The 20,108-nt window shown below is 47.5% G+C and overlaps 1 protein-coding gene across 5 annotated transcripts in view; it reads right to left on the bottom strand.

Moving 5' to 3' along the window:
* Positions 1–20,108, bottom strand: part of PRXL2A (peroxiredoxin like 2A) — a 339,130-nt gene that overhangs the window by 5,294 nt on the left and 313,728 nt on the right. Inside the window, exons 1-5 of one of the 5 annotated variants that reach the window (XM_033208941.1) lie at positions 18,163–18,384; positions 12,342–12,521; positions 10,466–10,557; positions 6,964–7,104; positions 5,154–5,318 (exon numbers count right to left, since the gene is read on the bottom strand). In XM_033208941.1, the coding sequence (XP_033064832.1) occupies positions 5,154–5,318; positions 6,964–7,104; positions 10,466–10,557; positions 12,342–12,519 (576 nt within the window). In that variant the 5' untranslated portion in view covers positions 12,520–12,521; positions 18,163–18,384. Of the gene's footprint in view, positions 1–5,153; positions 5,319–6,963; positions 7,105–10,465; positions 10,558–12,341; positions 12,522–16,680; positions 16,699–18,162; positions 18,385–20,108 lie in introns of those variants that run through there. The other 4 variants (XM_033208944.1, XM_033208943.1, XM_033208940.1 and 1 more) reach the window with 4 other exon arrangements.

The following is a 20,108-nucleotide window of genomic DNA, read 5'->3' as shown; positions in this document are numbered from 1 at the left end:
TCAAGGAGTTCAGTCTTTGAGGGAAGATAGACCGGGGAAGGCCACATCTATCTGGCCTGTACCAGCAGCTCTCAAGAAGCAGGAAGTCAGAAGTGATAAAGCACGACAAGGACAAGCAGGGAAGGCCTCACAGATGATAAAGCATGGAGGGTAACCAGGATGTTTACAGGTAGAGAAGCAGGTAAAAGTACATACTAGGTGAAGAGGAAAAAAATGAAGCTAACACAGAAAGGCCCAAAGGTGTGGAAGTGGAGCTCAGAGGTTAGACTTCGGAAGGCACTGAACGACCATCTAAAAGAGAGACCCTCTTTTTCCTTTAGTCTCCTAAGAAACTGGAAGTCATTTTCTTCTCATACAGTGAAGAAAAATGCACTAAGACGCAGGATACCCCAAAGTTATCTCAAGTCAGAGGTGGTTAAAAAAAAAAAAAAAGACAAAATAACATGTTTGAGATCAGCATCAAGGAATCCTTGTTAGAGTTCTTTGATTCATTACATCTGGAAGCTCATCTTAAAAAGAAAATCTGTAAATACACTGTGTCATTATTTACAGAGACTTAAAAAAAAAGTCCCACCACACTGTGGTGATTATGGGGAAGCAGATCAGATTTACTTGCTCAATAAACCATAATACAGACATTAAAAACACTAACAGGCTGGGTGCAGTGGCTCACACCTGTAATCTCAGCACTTTGGGAGGCTGAGGTGGGCGGATCACTTGAGGTCAGGAGTTCGAGACCAGCCTGGCCAACATGGTGAAACTCAGTCTCTACTAAAAAAACAAAAATTAGCCGGGTATGGTGGCTCAAGCCTTTAGTCCCAGCTATTCAGGAGGCTGAGGCAGGATAATCCCTTGAACCTGGGAAGCTGGAGTGCAGTGAGCCAAGATCATGCCATTGCACTCCAGCCTGGGTGACAGAGCGAGACTCCATCTAAAAAAAAAAACAAAAAAAAAAACCACCAACAAAAAACTAAGAATATAATAATGACATAGGAAAATGTTCACAATAAATGAAAAAAGAGGCCGGGCGCGGTGGCTCAAGCCTGTAATCCCAGCACTTTGGGAGGCCGAGACGGGCGGATCACGAGGTCAGGAGATCGAGACCATCCTGGCTAACACGGTGAAACCCCGTCTCTACTAAAAATACGAAAAACTAGCCGGGCGAGGTGGCGGGCGCCTGTGGTCCCAGCTACTCGGGAGGCTGAGGCAGGAGAATGGCGTAAACCCGGGAGGCGGAGCTTGCAGTGAGCTGAGATCCGGCCACTGCACTCCAGACCGGACGACAGAGCAAGACTCCGTCTCAAAAATAAAAAATAAATAAATAAATGAAAAAAGAACATCTAGTTTAGTAAGGTATAATTTTCTAAAGCAAAGCAAAACAAAAGGAAAGTTCACTCAGCTTTGTTCCAATGGATTGTCCATGGTGGTTGAGCTCATAGGATGGTTTTCCACACCTTCTAATATTCTGCTGTTTTTAAATTTTCTGTAGCGCAAATACACTTTTTATTTATTTAGAGATAGGGTCTTGCTCTGTTTCCCAGGCTGTAGTTCAGTGGTGCGATCATAGCTTATTGCAGCCTTGAACTCCTGTGCTCAAGAAATCCTCCTGCTTCAGCTACCCAAATAGCCAGGACTACAGGTGCATGCCACCACGCCGGCTAAACTTTTTTATTCTTTATAGAGATGGGGTTTTGCTATGTTGCCCAGCTACTTCTTCTTTAAGAATGCTTTCAAGATTGTTATTAAAAAGAAAATTCAGCCGGGCGCGGTGGCTCAAGCCTGTAATCCCAGCACTTTGGGAGGCCGAGACGGGCGGATCACGAGGTCAGGAGATCGAGACCATCCTGGCTAACACGGTGAAACCCCGTCTCTACTAAAAATACAAAAAATTAGCCGGGCGAGGTGGCGGGCACCTGTAGTCCCAGCTACTCCGGAGGCTGAGGCAGGAGAATGGCGTGAACCCGGGAGGCGGAGCTTGCAGTGAGCTGAGATCCGGCCACTGCACTCCAGCCTGGGTGACAGAGCAAGACTCCGTGTCAAAAAAAAAAAAAAAAAAAAAGAAAATTCAGGCCAGGTGCGGCGGCTCACTCCTGTAATCCCAGCACTTTGGGAGGCCGAGGCGGGTAGATCACTTGAGGTCAGGAGCTTGAGACCAGTCTGGCCAACATGGTGAAACCCTGTCTCTACTAAAAATACAAAAATTAGCTGGGCAAGGTGGCAGGTGCCTGTAATCCCAGCTACTTGTGAGGCTGAGGCAGGAGAATCGCTTGAACCTGGGGGTGGAGGTTGCAGTGAGCCAAGATCGTGCCATTGCACTCCAGCCTGGGCAACGAGAGAAACTCTGTCTCAAAAAATAAAAAATAAAAAATAAAAAAAAGGAAATCCCCACCACCCCAATTTTAGACTACAATAACTCTGCACCCAACAAGAACTGAGGTAAGTCCTGAAGTTCAGCTAGCCAGTTAACCTTCCACCTGGAAGAATGAAGGCTGGGGGCTCCAGGGAATACCAACAAAGTCAAACACACCTAGCAACATCAGAAACGTGCCAGTAGGGCCCATGAGCACCAGATGAGTCATCACCAGGCAAGAAAAGGCTGGCAGGCATGCCAAGCCCTGCCCTAGAGGCCATGAGAAGGCAGAGGCGGGTAGGGGAAGGAACCCTACAGTGTCCGAGTGGGAAGAGGATGGGCAATCCACTGGGGAAGTAGCCTGCCCAAGCATAAGGATATCAGGAAGTGGTCGCTAGGAAACACCTCCAAGGAGAGGCTAGGGGACAGGCAGGACAGGAGAGGCTAGGGGCCGGGCAGGACAGGGCAGGGTCTCCGGAGTTTGACAGATTTGAGTTCTTAAGTTTCATTTCCATTGTACCACTTAGCTATGTCTTTGGCTGAGTTATTTTAAATCTCTAGGCCCACTGCTGTATATGTAGATGGGAATAAAAATGCCTAACATCCTAGAATGGTTGTGACGAAGACAAGAGATCATGTACTTAAGCACGTAGAACAAGACAGGCACTTATGGTAACCATTTTTTTTTTTTTTTTTTTTTTTTTTTTTTTTTGAGGCGGAGTCTCGCTCTGTCGCCCGGACTGGAGTGCAGTGGCCGGATCTCAGCTCACTGCAAGCTCTGCCTCCCGGGTTTACCATTCTCCTGCCTCAGCCTCCGAGTAGCTGGGACCACAGGCGCCCGCCACCTCGCCCAGCTAGTTTTTGTATTTTTAGTAGAGACGGGGTTTCACCGTGTTAGCCAGGATGGTCTCGATCTCCTGACTCGTGATCCACCCGTCTCGGCCTCCCAAAGTGCTGGGATTACAGGCTTGAGCCACCGCGCCCGGCCGGTAACCATTATTACTAAGACATTTAGACAGATTTACCAGAAAATTAGCAAATAGGTTTATGATAAATCAGACACCATTTTATGTTTAATTCTAATACAGTCAAGCGAATCAGTTACCAAGCTGTAAAAGGAAGATGTAAGAAATCAAGCTTAGGCCGGGCGTGGTAGCTCACACCTGTAATCTCAGCACTTTGGGAGGCCGAGGCAGGTGGATCACGAGGTCAGAAGATGGAGACCATCCTGGCTAACATGGTGAAACCCTGTCTCTACTGAAAATACAAACAAATTAGCCAGGCATGGTGGTGGGTGCCTATAGTCCCAGCTACTCGGAAGGCTGAGGCAGGAGAATGGCATGAACCCAGAAGGTGGAGCTTGCAGTGAGCCGAGATCGCACCACTGCACTCCAGCCTGGGCAACACAGTGAGATTCCGTCTCAAAAAAAAAAAAAAAAAAGAAAGAAATCTTAAACTTGAAGGATTTCTATTCCCTTTTATTCCTCCCAAATTGGGAAGAGTATGTAATTATCAACATTAAGAGTGAGATCCAACAATGCAGATAAACCCCATCTTTCTACAGAAAGAAAACACTTTCTACACGTTAATGTCATATCCAAAATTGACAGAGACAGGCCTAGAAGTCAGGCCACCAGTTTCCACGTCCTTCTCCCATACCCTTCCCTCATCCACTTGTTTTTTTGAGAGGGAGTCTTGCTCCGTCACCTAAGCTGGAGTTCAGTGGTACAATCTCAGCTTACTGTAGCCTCCACCTCCTGGGTTCAAGCGATTCTGCTGCCTTAGCCTCCCAAGTAGCTGGGACTATGGGCGCATGCACCACTACACCCGGCTAATTTTTTAAGTTTTTCTTTAGTAGAGATGGGATTTTGCCATGTTGGCCAGTCTGGTCTGGTCTGGAACTCCTGGCCTCAAGTGATCCGCCTGCCTTGGCCTCCTCCCAAAGTGCTGGGGTTACAGGTGTGAGCCACCACGCCCAGCCCCCTCATCCACTTTGCCCCATTCCTGCTACACATCCTCCTGGCCTCTGCTGACACTGCCCTCCAGGGCAGGGCAGCCACCATGGCTCAAGGCTGCCTGGACTCTGACACAAACAACTGCCCACTTGGCTCTTGGGCCTACAGACACCCCATTCCTCCTTTCCACACCTTCCCCTAGGGCTCCATGCTGCTTGTGGAGCCTCAGAGCCAGGACCTGTAATAACAGCCTGTTTGCAAAGGAGTCAGATACCTTTCCTAGGCCAGCCCTGACACCAAGATCCCCACAGGAAAAAGCATCATCTCCCCGCCACCTCCTTGCCACTTCCCCTAATTAGGCCTGGTTCTATTCCCTATTTTCTCCTCTTATTTCTTTTCTATCATCCATCCATGGTGGCCTGGAACACTGCAAGGGAATAAATTTAAAAACAGAATAAAACTATGCTTTTGTTCAAGCACAGAAAACAAAACTTAAAGTCAGCAAACCCGGGTTGAGGCCCCAGCAGTGCCACTGATGAGCTGTGCTCCTTGTGCAGCTGCTCATCCCTTCTCAGTTCTAAGTTCCTTGTCTGAAAAACGATCAAACTGTCTCATGGTGTCACTTTGATGAGTGAGTAGATTCAAGTATGAGGTACTAGCAGAGAAAGATGTGTGATAAACAACAACTGCCTTCCCTTCCCTTCCCTTCTTCATGTTCCCTGGCTTGCTAGAAGGAAGGCTAGGAGACCCAAAACGGGGAAAGTCAACCCCTACTCCCGCCTCTGGTTGGGGTCTCATGCTCACAGACACAGACACCTACAGACCACAAGTAAACACCAAGAACTCACCTGCTTTCCTGATCCCACCACGAAAACTCCCCCAAGGATGAAGCCTTCTCCTTCCAGGTTTCCAGAGAAGCCTCCATTCCAGGCTCGGAAGAAGTTGTACCACACTCCCAGACGGATAAATCCCATAAACATCATCTTCCGCCTTTGTGGACCATAAAACTTTTTCTACGGAGTGAGAAAGACAGATCCCATATGAGTACTCTACATGCCTGCCTTCCTCAAGCAGGAAAGGCCACCGACAGAGCACTGGTTCTCAGGCAAAGACTCAAAAGGCTGCTGGTTCCAGTCTTCTCTCCCACCCCACACACACACACTGCCCACATCCAGGTCCACTCTTTTTTTTTTTTTTTTTTTTTGAGATGGAGTCGTCTTGCTCTGTCACCCAGGCTAGAGTACAATGGCGCAATCTCAGCTGACTGCAATCTCCACCACCTAGGTTCAAACGATTCTCTTGCCTCAGCCTCCCAAGTAGCTAGGATTACAAGTGCCCGCCACCACGCCCAGCTAATTTTTGAATTTTTAGTAGAGACAGGGTTTCACACGTTGGCCAGGCTGGTCTTGAACTCCTGACCACAAGTGATCTGCCCACTTCGGCCTCCCAAAGTGCTGAGATTACAGGCATGAGCCACAATGCCCAGCCAATCCAGGTCCATTCTCAACTGCCAAGGAAACAGAACTCTGCTGGGTCCAGTTTCTGACCTCAAGGTAGGCCTGACCTAGGGTGACACCCATAGCTTTCAATTCTGACTCTACCTTCTCACTGGCCTTCCACCTGACAGGATGGTAATAGTGCTACCATCTGCAGAGGTGGGAGCAGAAGAGAAAGAAATAAATGAATTAAGGGACAGGGTGTGGGGCTTTGCACTAGGCCCCCAACAGTGGAGGAACCTGTTGGGAGTTTCAGCTATTTCCTACTCTCCCAGTGCACACGGCAGGAAAGGCTTAAGTAATACAGATGCTCCTCAACTTACAATGGGATTATGTCCCTGTAAACCCAACATAAGTTGAAATATCTTTTTTGTTTGTTTGTTTCGAGATGGAGTCTCGCTCTGTCGCCCGGGCTGGAGTGCAGTGGCCGGATCTCAGCTCACTGCATGCTCCGCCTCCCGGGTTTACCGCCATTCTCCTGCCTCAGACTCCGAGTAGCTGGGACTACAGGCGCCCGCCACCTCGCCCGGCTAGTTTTTTCTATTTTTTAGTAGAGACGGGGTTTCACCGTGTTAGCCAGGATGGTCTCGATCTCCTGACCTCGTGATCCGCCCGTCTCGGCCTCCCAAAGTGCTGGGATTACAGGCTTGAGCCACCGCGCCCGGCCAAGTTGAAATATCTTATATTGAAATGCGTTTAATACACCTAACCTCATAGCTTAGCCTACACTACCTTAAACATGCTCAGAACACTTTCATTAATCTACAGTTGAATAAAATCATGTAACACAAGCCTATTTTATAATGAAGTGTTGAATAACTTATGTAGTTTATTGAATATTGAATGTGAAAAACAGAATGGCTGTATGGGTTCTTGAAGAAATGTAGAAACTAAAAGCTTATCACTTCTGCACCATCACAAAGCTGAAATATCATAAGTCAAACCATCAGATGGTCAGGAATTGTCTGTAACTGAGAGGACAGCTTTAAAATGTCTGATCATGCTCTGCTCAGGGGGCTGAAAAAAGGCCTTGCATGTTCAGGACAGCTGAAGGGAAGGCCAGCCTCCAGCTCCAGGTCAGACATGCCTGGGCCACCCGACTATCACACAGCTGAGCACAATCCCCAGCACTCTGTGTCTAAAAGCCTGCCAGCACACACACCTTTTCATCCAGGAAGATTTCTCCTTTGAAATAAGGCTGGAAATCCTTCACTTCGGTCCTGATGTGCTCCTTTACCACTGCATAGAGGGGGACGCCCAGCTGGTCCAACCTGCTTTTCAGGGAGGACAGATCCGCAGCTTCCTGTGGAAGACACAACGGTTCAGGGACATCTGTCCCAGCTGGCTGTGGGCCTCCACATAGGGTGTTAGATTTCCTCCGCAGCCCAGGCTCCTTGTCTTCTCCAGTGGGAAGCAGAGGCAAGACTCCTGTTATGGCTGTCCTAACCACAGCCTGGGCGCAGCCATACCCAAACACAACGTCTCCTCCTGCCCACAATGCTTCTCTCCTGCCTCATATCCCAGCCCCTTCCCTGCACTAGACCAAACTAACACAAGGGCCCAGTCAGACACACGCTCCTCTGGCCATAACCTTCCTTCTCTCTTCAGCTCAAACCTACCCTCTGGAAAGGTATCCCTGTTCTAAAAAGATCTCCCTGGCTAGTCCACCCTGAAGTAAAGCCCTGCTTCTCTGTGCATATCCTATCTTCCCTGTTTGGTGACATTTTCTGTACTAAGTCTGCATGTTACCACTAAGTTGAATGTTGTCTCTTAAATTCCCAAATGTTTCTAATAGTTAGAAACTATGTCTTCCATTTCTTGGAACCCTCAGTGCCTAGAACATGGCTGGGTATAAAACAGGTGCTAAATACCAGGTGGAAAGATTTGAAGGGGGACAATGGGGAGAATGCAGCTGAGCTGAGAGATGTAGACACCCTTGACTCTCAGGAACTGTGAGCTAGATGAATGAGGGAAACTGCATGAGTCATGGTAAAGCTTCAATATTAAGAACTCAATTTTTTTTCACATTTGGTGCCAGAATTAAAAGACTGAGCAGCAAATCCTTTTAAATGCAGTCTACTCATCTCCAATACAAATACACTGTTGTATGGTTGCAACTACATTTAATTTTTTATTTGTTTTCTAGAGTAAGAAAAAAGACAACTAATGAGGCAGAACTGATAACATTTATCAAGAGTTTTAGTGACTGGCAAATCTTGCCCTAGAGCAGAGGACTACAATGTTTGATATAATCAAAAACCACCTTTTTGTGATATGAAAGGTCTTTTTTGAGATGGAGTCTTGCTCTGTCGCCCATGCTATTCGCCCATGCTGGAATGCAGTGGCACAATCTCAGCTCAATGCAACCTCCACATCCTGGATTCAAGTGATTCTCACGCCTCAGCCTCCTAAGTAACTGGGATTATGGGGCGCACCACCATACCTGGCTAATTTTCTGTATTTTTAGCAGAGATGGGGTTTTGTCATGTTGGCCAGGCTGGTCTTGAACTCCTGACCTCAAGTGATCCACCTGCCTTGGCCTCCCAAAGTGTTGGGAGTACAAGTGTGAGCCACCGCACCTGGCCTTTTTTTTTTTTTTTTTTTAGTCTTGCCCTGTTGCCTAGCTACAGTGGCACAATCATAGCTCACTGTAGCCCTGAACTCCTGGGCTCAAGCAATCCTCCTGCCTCGGCCTCCTGAGAAGCTGGGACTACAAGTGCACACCACCATGCCTGGCTAATTTTTTTTTTTTTTTTTAAGAGAAACAGGGTCTCGCTATATTGCCTAGGGTGGTCTCAAATTCCTGGGCTCAAGTTGATCTTCCCACTTCAGCCTTCCAAAGTGCTGGGATTATAGGCGTGAGCCACTGCACCTGGCTGAGATGAAAGGTCTTACTCACTTTTCCTGGCTCTTTACTCCCGGTGTGGCACTATACAAAGGCATGACGTGGAAACTGAGTCACATACCTGCTATTTGGGCCATTCAAAATAACTCAGACTGCCATCCACCCATCTTTTTGGAAACATAAGTTTCCACTAAATGTTCTATGTCGGCACAGATCAGTACAGAGGAAAACAGATTATAATTAGGGAGAGCTGTTGCTCTTGGAACCTTCTGGATTTTAATGGCCCCGAAAAATCAAGTCAAAACAGGCTTCCATGCTGTTGCTGACTTGTCAGCCATTGCTGACTTAAAAATAGAGGAAGGGGCCATAAGCCAATATACATAGGTGACCTCTAGCAGCTGGAAAAGGCAAAAGAAATGGATTCTCCCCTATAGCCTTCAGAAGGAATGCAATCAGTTTCCGCTTTGAAATTCTGACCTCTAGAACTACAAGATAAATCTGTGCTGGTTAAAGCCATTGAGTTTGAGGTAATTTGTTACAGCAATAGGAAATTAATACATCTCCCTGATCAGGGTGGCTTTGTTACAACCTCTGTAACGGTTTCCTCCTCTGTAATGAGAATAATAAAATGAGAGTAAAACAACAAGCTGTATTTCCAAGGGCTATGGTGAGGACCCACTGAGATAGCAGGCACACAGTGCCCTGGGGGTAGGGTACTGCAGGCATCACATGTATCCAGCAGTGCAAGTAGATTCTTCACCAGCCCAATCACACAAGCATGGAGAGATCGGCAAGGCTGAAAGGTGGTGCCTCAGGGAACCAGAAGAATGTTGATGACAATTTGGACAGGGCCACAGCCACTGCTTGAGATGCAAAGTTGTATCAAGAGCAGGAACACCGTCATTCCCAGTTTTCTCCCAGTCAGGGCAGTAATTTCAGAATCTGGGTCTTCTGCCACTGACAGGCTGTGTGATCACAAACAGGCCACTAACCACTCTGGTCCTCAGTTTGCCCACCTACAAAGGGACAAGGCTAGATCCAAGTATTTGCAGTGTTCCTTCTGACACTAGCATTTTGTGTTTCAACAATCACAGTTCCTTCCTTCCAAGCTCCATTACACATAAATAGATGATGTTTTCCCTTCAAGGGGCCAACCTGGAGACCACCCAGTCAGTGAGCTCCAACTTTCAACAAACTCTCATGCCAAATGCACTACTGGCATGACTAAAATCCCACTGAGCTACAGATTCAATGCCGAGAGCGCACAGCAAGGAGGCAGAGCTCACATGTGAGTATGTGGCTCTCAGTTGTCCACGATGGACTCTAGGAGCTCCCCAAGGAGACAGAGACAGGCAGATGTGCTCTAACAGGTGGCCTTGAAGTGTTTCCTCTGACACTGCAGCTTCATCACAGGGAGGGACTGATCACACCCGAATCAGGAGGAATCCAGGCACCTCATATGTCTGTGCTGAGCATCAGAAGCACGGAATTGGACCTGGTCGCTGCCCCTGATTAAACTGGAAGATGGTCCAGGACTCAGAAGGTATAGCACAGGGTGAAAGGCTTGGGAATACTAAGGGAGAGTCAGATGTGTTGCTAACCCCAGTAGGAGAGGGTGAGTTGTTAAAAAAAAAAAAAAAAAAAAAAAAAAAAAAAAACAGAAATAGAGCACAAATCAAAAGAAATATCTAGAGCAAATAACAGAACAGACCATGTGGGTAAAAGGCTAAAGCTGGCTTACGGGCCCTTGGTTCTGGCCAGAAAACAATGGCCCCTACTTGCCAGGATCGTTCTCTGAATAGATCTCATCTGTACTCACCTCTCGACACAGGAAACAGCCTGGCCTCCGCACGGCCATAATCACAGCTCCATTTTTTTCCCATAGCTCCTTTGCTTTCAAAGTCCTTGGTTCTAAGGGAGAAAAAAAGGAAATTCGGTATCTCCTCCTGGCCCAGCCCCGATCACTAAGCAGCTCATGAACCACACTAAGTCCAGCTGAGGTCAGAGACCCGGGCCTAGCAGAGGACCTGGACAGGCATTTCACACGTGGGGAAAAACATACAGGAAACACAGACCGAATACTCACCTTCCTGAGGAAAATTAACCAAGCTTAATAATCCTATTATACACCCAGTAGATCCCTCCCACCATGAAAATCTTTTTTCCAGCAAACCTGAACATTCAGAAGTGGGACGTTTCTGGAAAAATGGCCATTTTGTCTATTGCCGATGTCATCAGATATTGTATAATAATCCTTTAGAACAGAAACATGGTCCAAACTGAAAGAGTCTCAAATTTTTAACCTAAATATGGTAACTGCAATATTATTAACAGAGGAGGATAGAAGATGCCTAGGAATAAAATGCTTTGGGGTATTAGAGTACTGTAGTTCAAGCCCAGCTCTAAGGTCCAACTAAGTCTGAATCTAGTTGTGTAACCCTAGGCAAGTTATTTTTGCTCTTTGAACCTCAGCTTCCTCATTTGTAAAATGCAAATATCTAGTAGTTCCACTTTGGGCTACAGGGCATATTGAAAGATGAATATAAAAGTGCTCACCACAATGTCTGGTAATACAGAGTTGGTGAGGGCTCAATAAATATGAGCCCTTATTATTTTAGTATTTCCCAGAGGGATCCATATTCCTGTGGATGTTATGTGGGGAAAAAAAAAGTGGGGTCAGGTGGGTGAGAGGGTGAGGAGAAGAGTCTGTAATCAAATAAGTAAGATTGGGAAACCCTGGATTGAACAAAGCTTAACAGGTCTCTCTCTCTCTTAGTACCTTACTAAGGTGACCTACTATAAACCTGTACAATCTCCTGCCTTCCTTTGGCAAGCTTCCTTACTTACTAAACAGATGACGATGACTTCCACCTGGGGGGCTAACACGGTAACTAACCATGCCATCAATGAGACCTTCACCACTCCAACTCTCTTGCCACACCACTGGCATGACTGAAATCCCACCATGCTACAGCTCTAACACTGAGAGCACACAGCAAGGAGGCAGAGCTAACACATTTGAGTGGGTGGCTCTAAGCTGTCCACAATGGACTCTTAGTGGTCCCCCAGAAGAGGGAGACAGGCAGGTTTGCTCTAACGGGCGACTTGAAGTGATTCCTCAGACACCGCAGCTTCTTCACAGGGAGGGGCTGGCCATGCCTGAATCAGGAGCAATCCAGACATCTCATTCTAAAAAGCATATGTCTGTGCTGAGCATCAGGAGCATGGACTTGGATGGATAAAAGGTGTCTCTCATACTTGATTTCACTCAGGAACTCCTTTTAGTTTGACGATCCCACAAGCCTGGAATTCCTCAGAATACACTCTGGAAGCACTGGTTTAGTAAAAGATTGTAATTATTACTAAATATTATGGAGCAATTTATCATTATAGTTACAGAGACAACAACAGAGAATGAAAAATGCTTTTGATAAGAAAAGCTAAAATATAAAACAGCACTCAAGCCAAGCACAACCATGTAATATGTACACACGGAAAGGAATACGCCAAAACATAAATTACTGTGTTAGGGTAATACAATTATTGCTAGTTTAAAAATTGTTATTAAATTTTTCCTAATGTTGTTACATTATCTTTTCAATTAAAAAAAGGAGAGAGTTTAGAAAGAAAACAGTAAGTAAGCCTGTGTCTCAGCTCCTTGGAAAAGTACTGAGACCTGAAGGGTCACCACTTACCCTTCTCCAGTGTTTTCAGGTCTATATCCTCCAGGTACTCCAGTGCTGCTTTCTGGGGCTTGGACAGAAACACGTCTGTGTTGGCAAGCAGCAATGCCAAGGCAGCAGCCCCCAGGGCTCCTGCACCAATGGACCACATCCCCATGGTGAAGAAACTTGGGTCCTGGAGGAAAGACATTTCTGGAGATTGAGAAGAAGGAAGAAGGCGTTACTGCTCCCACAGGGTAGCTGGAATTTCATCTTCCAGGCAAAGCTCTGGCAGGACAGCCAACCAGGAGGTCAGGACAGAGGAGGGGAGCAGCAGTGTCAGAGGCGAGACTGGACAAGGGCTGCTAAGCACCTGCTGCCATCAGAACTTGGGGATGCAGCACACACATGGAGGTTCCTGCACCATGGAGCTCACCAGGGCGTCAGCAGTGATGACAGAGAAAGGACAGCCGTCTCAAATGCTTCTCTTGCTGCTCTCTCTTCTCATGGCCAATGCTGCAGCCCCCAGCTCCTGTGGAGCTGTGCCGAACTATGTCCCCTGTAGGCAGACTACTTCCTCATTCCCCTCCTCATCAATGCCTAATTCTCCCTCACAATCCAGGTGGCTCAGGATCACGTGCCTGGGTAGGGGCAGCTTTCTCTTCTGTGATCAGAGGATACTTAGAACACCAACCACACTGTTTTGTTCCCCTATCTTCTTTCCTCTTTAGTTTGAGGACCCTCCAGAAACAGGGACCATACCCTACTCATCAAGCCCCCAGCCCGTGCCCAGCAGGGCCTCATTCATTATAGGTAGGTAGCAATTTCTCCCAATTGAGAAGAGCTTTATTTCTCCCTCATTATAAAAACAAAATAGGCTTACAGTAAAAAACAAAATGAAGAAAATACATGAAACCATAGTTGATAAGAAAGCAAATACTCTCTGAAGCTACCACCTACTGATGGCCACTGTTAAACACTGGTGTTTAGTAATCTGACTTTTTTCTCCTGTGAACAGAACTACACAGATGTCTGCCAAACAAATGCAGGTGTTATATCAGAAAGAGGAGGTCCTGGCAGGGCACGGTGGCTCATGCCTGTAAACCCAGAACTTTGGGAGGCCGAGGCAGGTGGATCACGAGGTCAGGAGATCAAGACCATCCTGGCCAACATAGTGAAAACCCTGTCTCTACTAAAAATACAAAAATTAGCTGAGCATGGTGGTGCACGCCTGTAATCCCAGCTATTCGGGAGGCTGAGGCAGGAGAATCGACTGAAACCGGGAGGCAGAGGTTGCAGTGAGCTGAGATCGTGCCACTGCACTTCAGTCTGGTGATAGAGCAAGAGTCAGCCTCAAAAAAAAAAAGAAAAAGAAAAGGAAAGAGGAGGTCCTATGGCATCTGCAGAGGAGGCTGGGCAAAAGATAGCTCCATAAGGTAAGGGTCCCTGCAACTGAAATGGAGCTCCAGGCGGGTTCTGTCAGAATTCAGCCCTGTTCCTGACTTCTGCCTGGGTGCCTGAGGCTCTCTCCAGCTAGGAAGACTTGTGCCTGTGGGTGGGAGCTCCTGGAAGAAGCCCACAAGGTACCCCCACCTCCAGCCTTCCTTCTCCCAACAACCACTTACAATATCTGTCTTTCCACTTGGTCCTCAGGCCATCCTAAGCTCTGGCATACCCTGGTGCCTTCCTCCCTAAGTACCAGCCTGCTTCTGTGTGCTTAGATCACCGGGGATAGGCCTGGGAGTGGGTAATTGTGTGGCCCACCTGACCCCAGCCCATCGAACCTCCAACTCAAGTCTCCCCTGCAGGACTTGGCCAGGAGAGGATATCTCCAAAGGATCAGGAAAGGCCCTGGAAATCCAAATGTCACTGCCAAGGGTGGGGGCTGTGAGGGGTGCACTGCATGAGGTGGGGGTGGGAGTGAGTTGGTGGTGACTTTGGGAAGGAAAGGGTAGGCCAGACTAGCACTGAAGCCACCTGGAAATTCAGATTTAAGAAATAAAAGAGGCAGCCATAAAAAAGAATGAAATCATGTCCTTTGCAGCAACATGGATGGAGATGGAGACCATCAGCCTAAGTGAACTAACCCAGAAACAGAAAATCAAATACCACACGTTCTCATTTACAAGTGGGAGCTAATCAATAGTACACATGGACATAAAGATGGAAATAACAGACACTGGGGACTGCTGAAGAGGGGAGGGTGGGGGGCAGGGTGGGGTGAAAATTACCTATCAGGTATAAGGGTCACTATTTGGAAAACGGGTACACTAGAAGCCCAGTCTCCATCACTACACAATATACCCATGTAACAAATATGTATATGTACCCCATGAATCTAAAATAATTTTTTTTTTAAAGGAATGAGAGAGAACCTTGGTTGAGAACAGTGGCTCATGCCTGTAATCCCAGCATTTTGGGAGGCTGAGGCAAGAGGGCTGCTTGAGCCCAGGAGTTTGAAACAAGCTTGGACAACATGGGAGGACCTTGTCTATAAAAAATCAGCCGGGCATGGTGGCACACGCCTGTGGTCTCCGCTACTTGGGAGGCTGAGGTGGGAGGATCACTTTAGCCCAGAACTCCAGCCTAGGTGACAGAGCAAGACCTTGTCTTTAAAAAAGGAAAAAAAAAGAAGAAAAGAAGTTCCAGGTAAGGCGGGTAACCAAACAAAAACAACATCTAAGAAAGAGGAATTGAATTTGGCATCTATATACTTGGGAAGAGGAAAAAGAAGGGGAAAATCAGTGCCTGTGTGTGTTGGGGAAGGGGGTGCTGTTATGGTGTGTCTGACATGAAGGACCTGTGCTGAGAAAGAAGAGTTTCTTACTACCCACTATTCAAAATGTAACCCATAAATGGCACCACCTACAAACACAGAATCTCAACCCCCACCTTCGAACTAAGGAATCTCACGCTGCCTTTTAGTCAGACTGGCAGACAATTAATTCATAAGCACAATAAAGTTTGAGAAGCATTGTGTTAGAGCAAAGAATTCAGGACTTCGTGCTTGGTTGGCCATCAGCCGCCAGAATAAAGTCAAGTCACGAGGGCGGTCTGGCCTTGGAGAGCTGGGCCCTCCGCCAAGACCCTGAGAACAGAACATTACAGACATGCACACATCTCTACCCCTCTGCCTGGAATATCCTATTTCATTCTGTGCTTCACAACTCAAAGGCCTCTTTAAGAAGGCTTCCCTGATGTTCTGCCAGCTCCCTACTTTCAGCCTCCCACGTCTACCCCCAAGAGGTGTTGATTCACCCCCTCCTCAGTTCTGTGTCCAAACGTCACCCACATTTCTCCTGATGTGCTTGACACACCAGTTTGGACCTGTCAGATTTCTCTCCTTTGGGGACATTCTGCAGTTTATCTCTGAATCTCTCATGCCTAGCACAGCGCACATCTGATACAAAGCAGGCTCACCACAAGTGCATGCTGAAAGGTATTCAACAGAATTGAATGACAAAGACAATGGCTTACGGACAACCAAAGTTCTTGGGACAAACAGGAAAGAACCTGACACAGGCCTGTTTCCAATTCTTTAATTTGGCAAGTTAGGCATTATTGGATTATAGTTCACAGAACAATTAGGAGGAAAACCACAGCTCTTATCTCTTGCTGTAAATAAGAAATTTCCCAGAGCCTGGAACAACTTCTGTACCTTTATGCATTTCCAAAACGTTTCTGGATTTCTGACTTGTGTGTATGACTCAGGAGCACACGGAATGGTCTCTGATCACAGATTTGATGGGCATTTCTATGTCAGAATACAAAGACCAGCTTACATCCACCCCACAAATGGACTCCCTCTGACTCCTAGGACACATCAGTGCATTTAGATAGTCCAGGGCCCCTCACAGTCAGCTCCACATTTTTCCAACACACCCCTGCCGCACTCTGAGGCAAACAGCCTCCACCTTCCCACTGCCCAGTGACGGGCATTTGGCATGTTTGCTCCTAGGCACAAGGGAATTCAATTCAACTAGACCCAACTTTTATTTCCAAACATTATTCAGCACTGATCTGTTCAATAAATGATGATTTGGGAGGACATAAAATGATACACAATCCTCAAGAAAATATGGACCTGGCACACAAATAACAAAAAAATCAAATGTGAAGGTGAGGCAGCTTGGGCAAGGTATGGGCATGAGGCTATGGTGGTGCAGGAATGACAGCCAGTCTGGGTAGCCACAGACGCACCCAGAAGGAAGTGGCTTTGGAGCTGGTGTAGGACACAGGAGGCAGCATGGACAGGCTACGTTGGGATGGGGCCAGCTAAGATGGGAGACAGCAGGCTGACTGGGCCAGGTGTCAGTACTGAAGGAACCCTGAGAACTCAAACTTCTATGTTCCAAAGCCCCCATCTCCATACCTCAAGTTCAAGGGCTGGGTACAAGATCCAGTCCGCAAAACCCCCAGAAGTGCTGTCTTCCAACCTCCCACTGTGATCCTGGAAGTGTGAGCAGAGAATCAGCCCTCTGGGGCGGTGGACCCCATCCTCAGGCACTGCAGCACCATGCTGAGAGTGTTATCAGGAGCAGTGGTGAGCGTCAGGCCTCTCCATGGACCGAACGCACCCAGCGGGCCTCTAGCAGCCCAGTTTTGTGCCAGAGAGCAGCACAGAAAATTCACTTTCAGGAATAACTGGCGAGCACACAGGCCTAGCCTCTTACCCAAGTCCCCTGGGCTACAAAGTAACTCCCATCCTGGCATGTCTTGAAGCATGTACTACTGTGACTTGCTGCACAGTGAGCAGACCCTGAATTCTGAAATCACAATTATTCCTAGGCACAAAAAAGGACAATCAGAGGAACTTCAATTTCTAAACAGAAACGATGCATTTTCACATGGTCCTGTAAGATTGCAGAGGTATGCAGGCCAGCAATCCTTCCTACCTCTGCAGTCAGTGGTCTTAGAAGCCAGTCAGTAATGGCCTAATTTCATTCACTCAACAGTCTTGTGATGGAAAGATTATCCTGTTTAGCAGCTAACGCTGAGGTTCAGAGTTCAGTAACTTCCCCTGTGTCACAGAGCCAGCAGGCAGCGGTACTATAACCTGGACCCGAGTCAACAGGAATAGGACTCCAAAGCTTGAAAGACTACCTTTCCTCCCCACACATTCAGAAGTGGGTTTACATCTGCTATAACTGTTGATTAACAAAGAAAAAAAGAAAGAAGTGGGTCCTGGAGATCCAGGAGTATGATTCCCTTTGTCTTAAAGAGAACTGTTTTTAATCACCTTATTTTTTCAGTCATCATGTACAGTCAAACCATGTTTACTCTAAAGGAAATTTACCATATACCAGATGTTCCTTCTCTTTCCTCCTCCTTTCTGTCCCCCATCTATTAAGGAAAGGGTCAGTTTCTCTGGAACAGAATAGCAGGGTTGTTTACAGAAGAGCCAGCCCCCACCTGACACAGCTGTAGCATTCATTTCCCCACTGCTGGGCTTATCTCATCCACCCTCTCCCACAGAAGATGAAGCAGGATAAAGCCACAAACAAACAACAGCTGTGGCAGCTCAGAGTGGCAGCTCTGGTCTGAACATGGGGGCAAGAGGAGGAGACCCAGTGGGGCTCCCTAAGCTAAGCTGAGTCAATTCCTCCCCAGGTCCCATTTTTTTTTTCAACTGCGTGAGGAGGTTCCTAATGATCCCCAGTGACATCCTATGAGTCTAACAAAAACAGGTCACTTTGGAGTCAGAACATTCTAGGTTCCTCACCACCACCACCACCCCCAATTTCAGTTTCCAGCTTTGAGACCCTGTCTTTTCCCTATACAAGGCAACTCCCCTCCTCACATGGTCTCCTACCCCCAACCTCGGACACTTCAAACTTGGGAACAAGGTACTCACCATTCACGGCGTCCACACCTCTGCTTCTCCTGACAAAGAAGCATACCCAGGGGTGAGCAGGCGGGCCTGGGCAGGCAGCAAGGGGAAGGCTGGAGGCGGGACTAGGTCTCTAGGCTCAGTCACTCCACAGGCAGGACCAGGCCACCCAGAAACCCTGGGGCTCCTTCAGCTGCCAACAGCCAGTCTCCAGAAAACATCTAAGTGGAAAGCTGCCATGGCCCCCAGCCCTTCAAAAAGTTGAGCAAAGCTTTGAGTCATCTGCAGTCATGCAGATTATAACATTTCCCAAGTGCCACCAGACTCCTTCTCTGCTATCCAGTGCAGACTAAAGAAGCAAAGCCCGCACACAGCCCACATGTCACACTAGTGCAAATAAAAGATGTCCCTTTCTCTGTGGCTCCTTATGCAGCCTGTTCCCTTGTCCCATTTCTCACCCCAGGCCTGGAAAGTCAGCTGGCACCTCTGAGGTCCCTCACCTGCTGTCTATTCTTTACCTCCCTTTGCTTTCCTTTCCTTTTCTGCCACATTGGTGGCTTCCCTCAACCCACACTCCCTTCCTGGGTGACTTCTCCTTCCAGCACTTCACCCACCACTTTGTTATTGACTTCCAAGTTCCCATTGCTGTTCTGACCCAAAGTTTCCACGTGGGGATTTTGTAGGTATCTCTGTTGTACCACATCCAAAACTAAAGTCTACTTCTCTGCTGGAGTTCCATGGCTCAGTAGATTCGGGGTGGGGTGGGGCGGCGGCGGGGATTCACATTTTACTGTTCATTTGCCTTCACTGCCCACATCAACTCAGGAAGTTCTGTCCGTCTTGTAAAGTGTATCTGCTACCCATCCTCTTCTTGACCTCACTGCTGCTGTCCAAACCCAGGACCCTGTAACTCTGTCCCTAGCCTATTTCAAGAACCACAGAACTGAACCTGGCTGGTTCTAGTCTGGTCCTCTATAGTTTATTTTCCATGCCGTAGTCACGGCGATCCCAGCACACCCCAACCTGATTACATCCTTGCCTTGCGTTCAGGCTCTCACTAACTCCTCAGCATGCCAGCCGATGGGGCCCTCCACAGCTTGGCTTCAGCTCACCATTCAGGCCTCACCTCTGCCCCTGCAGCACCCTTTTCAGACCACTCCCTGTGCAAGTGTTGTTCATGTTGTTTCCTTTGCCTGGCATGCCCCCCCCACCCATGCCAACCACGTAAATGCCTACTTATTCATAAGGCCCAGCGCACATAACACTTCCTCTCCAAAGCCTTTCCTAAAAGCCCCGACAACTGACTGCTCACTCACCTCTTCTATAGCATGCATGTGTGTGCGCACACACCCATAACCCTGCACAATGCACAAATAGATTTTGTAAATTTTATTTATTTACATGTCTGCCTCCACAATATGGTGGCACAATGTGTTGTCATCTTCATTTCTGCATCCCCAGCACTGAACACAGATCCCGGTAATTACCAGGCATTAAATGTTAATGAAATGATCTGAATTCTACTCTTAGAATTCCACAGTGTGGCAGACTTGGAACTTATAGCTACTCAATTCCAATTTCAGCTCAGTATGAAAGGTAATTTTGGACAGGGCTAGTTTGACACTACAGAAAACACTCTAGCTTGGGACTTAGGTAACCTTAGGCTGGGTCCTTATTCTCCTGCTCACTAGCAGGGCAATCTGACTTAAGCTATGAAGACAACTCGGGGCCTGGATCTCATCACCTGTATAGACAGAGGAAGGAACTCAAAATTATATGAGGCTGTCTTAGCTCTGACATCCAAAGACTCTAAAGTACCATGGGACTGCAACTACAGGGATCTGATGTCCAGAAAGCCATGGGAAGCCCTGCCAGCACTGTTCTCCTGCTGGTGTGCACATTCACATTGCCTCCTTCCCGGGGCCTAACTCCTGACTGTTTCAGGAGCTACCTCTGGGCAGGAACTGATA

The sequence above is a fragment of the Trachypithecus francoisi genome, unplaced genomic scaffold, assembly GCF_009764315.1.
Source record: "Trachypithecus francoisi isolate TF-2019V2 unplaced genomic scaffold, Tfra_2.0 Lachesis_group9, whole genome shotgun sequence".
In the NCBI taxonomy this organism is placed as follows: Eukaryota; Metazoa; Chordata; class Mammalia; order Primates; family Cercopithecidae; genus Trachypithecus; species Trachypithecus francoisi.
Note: the sequence above shows the minus strand (reverse complement) of the source record. Positions and strands in the feature narration are given on the sequence as shown.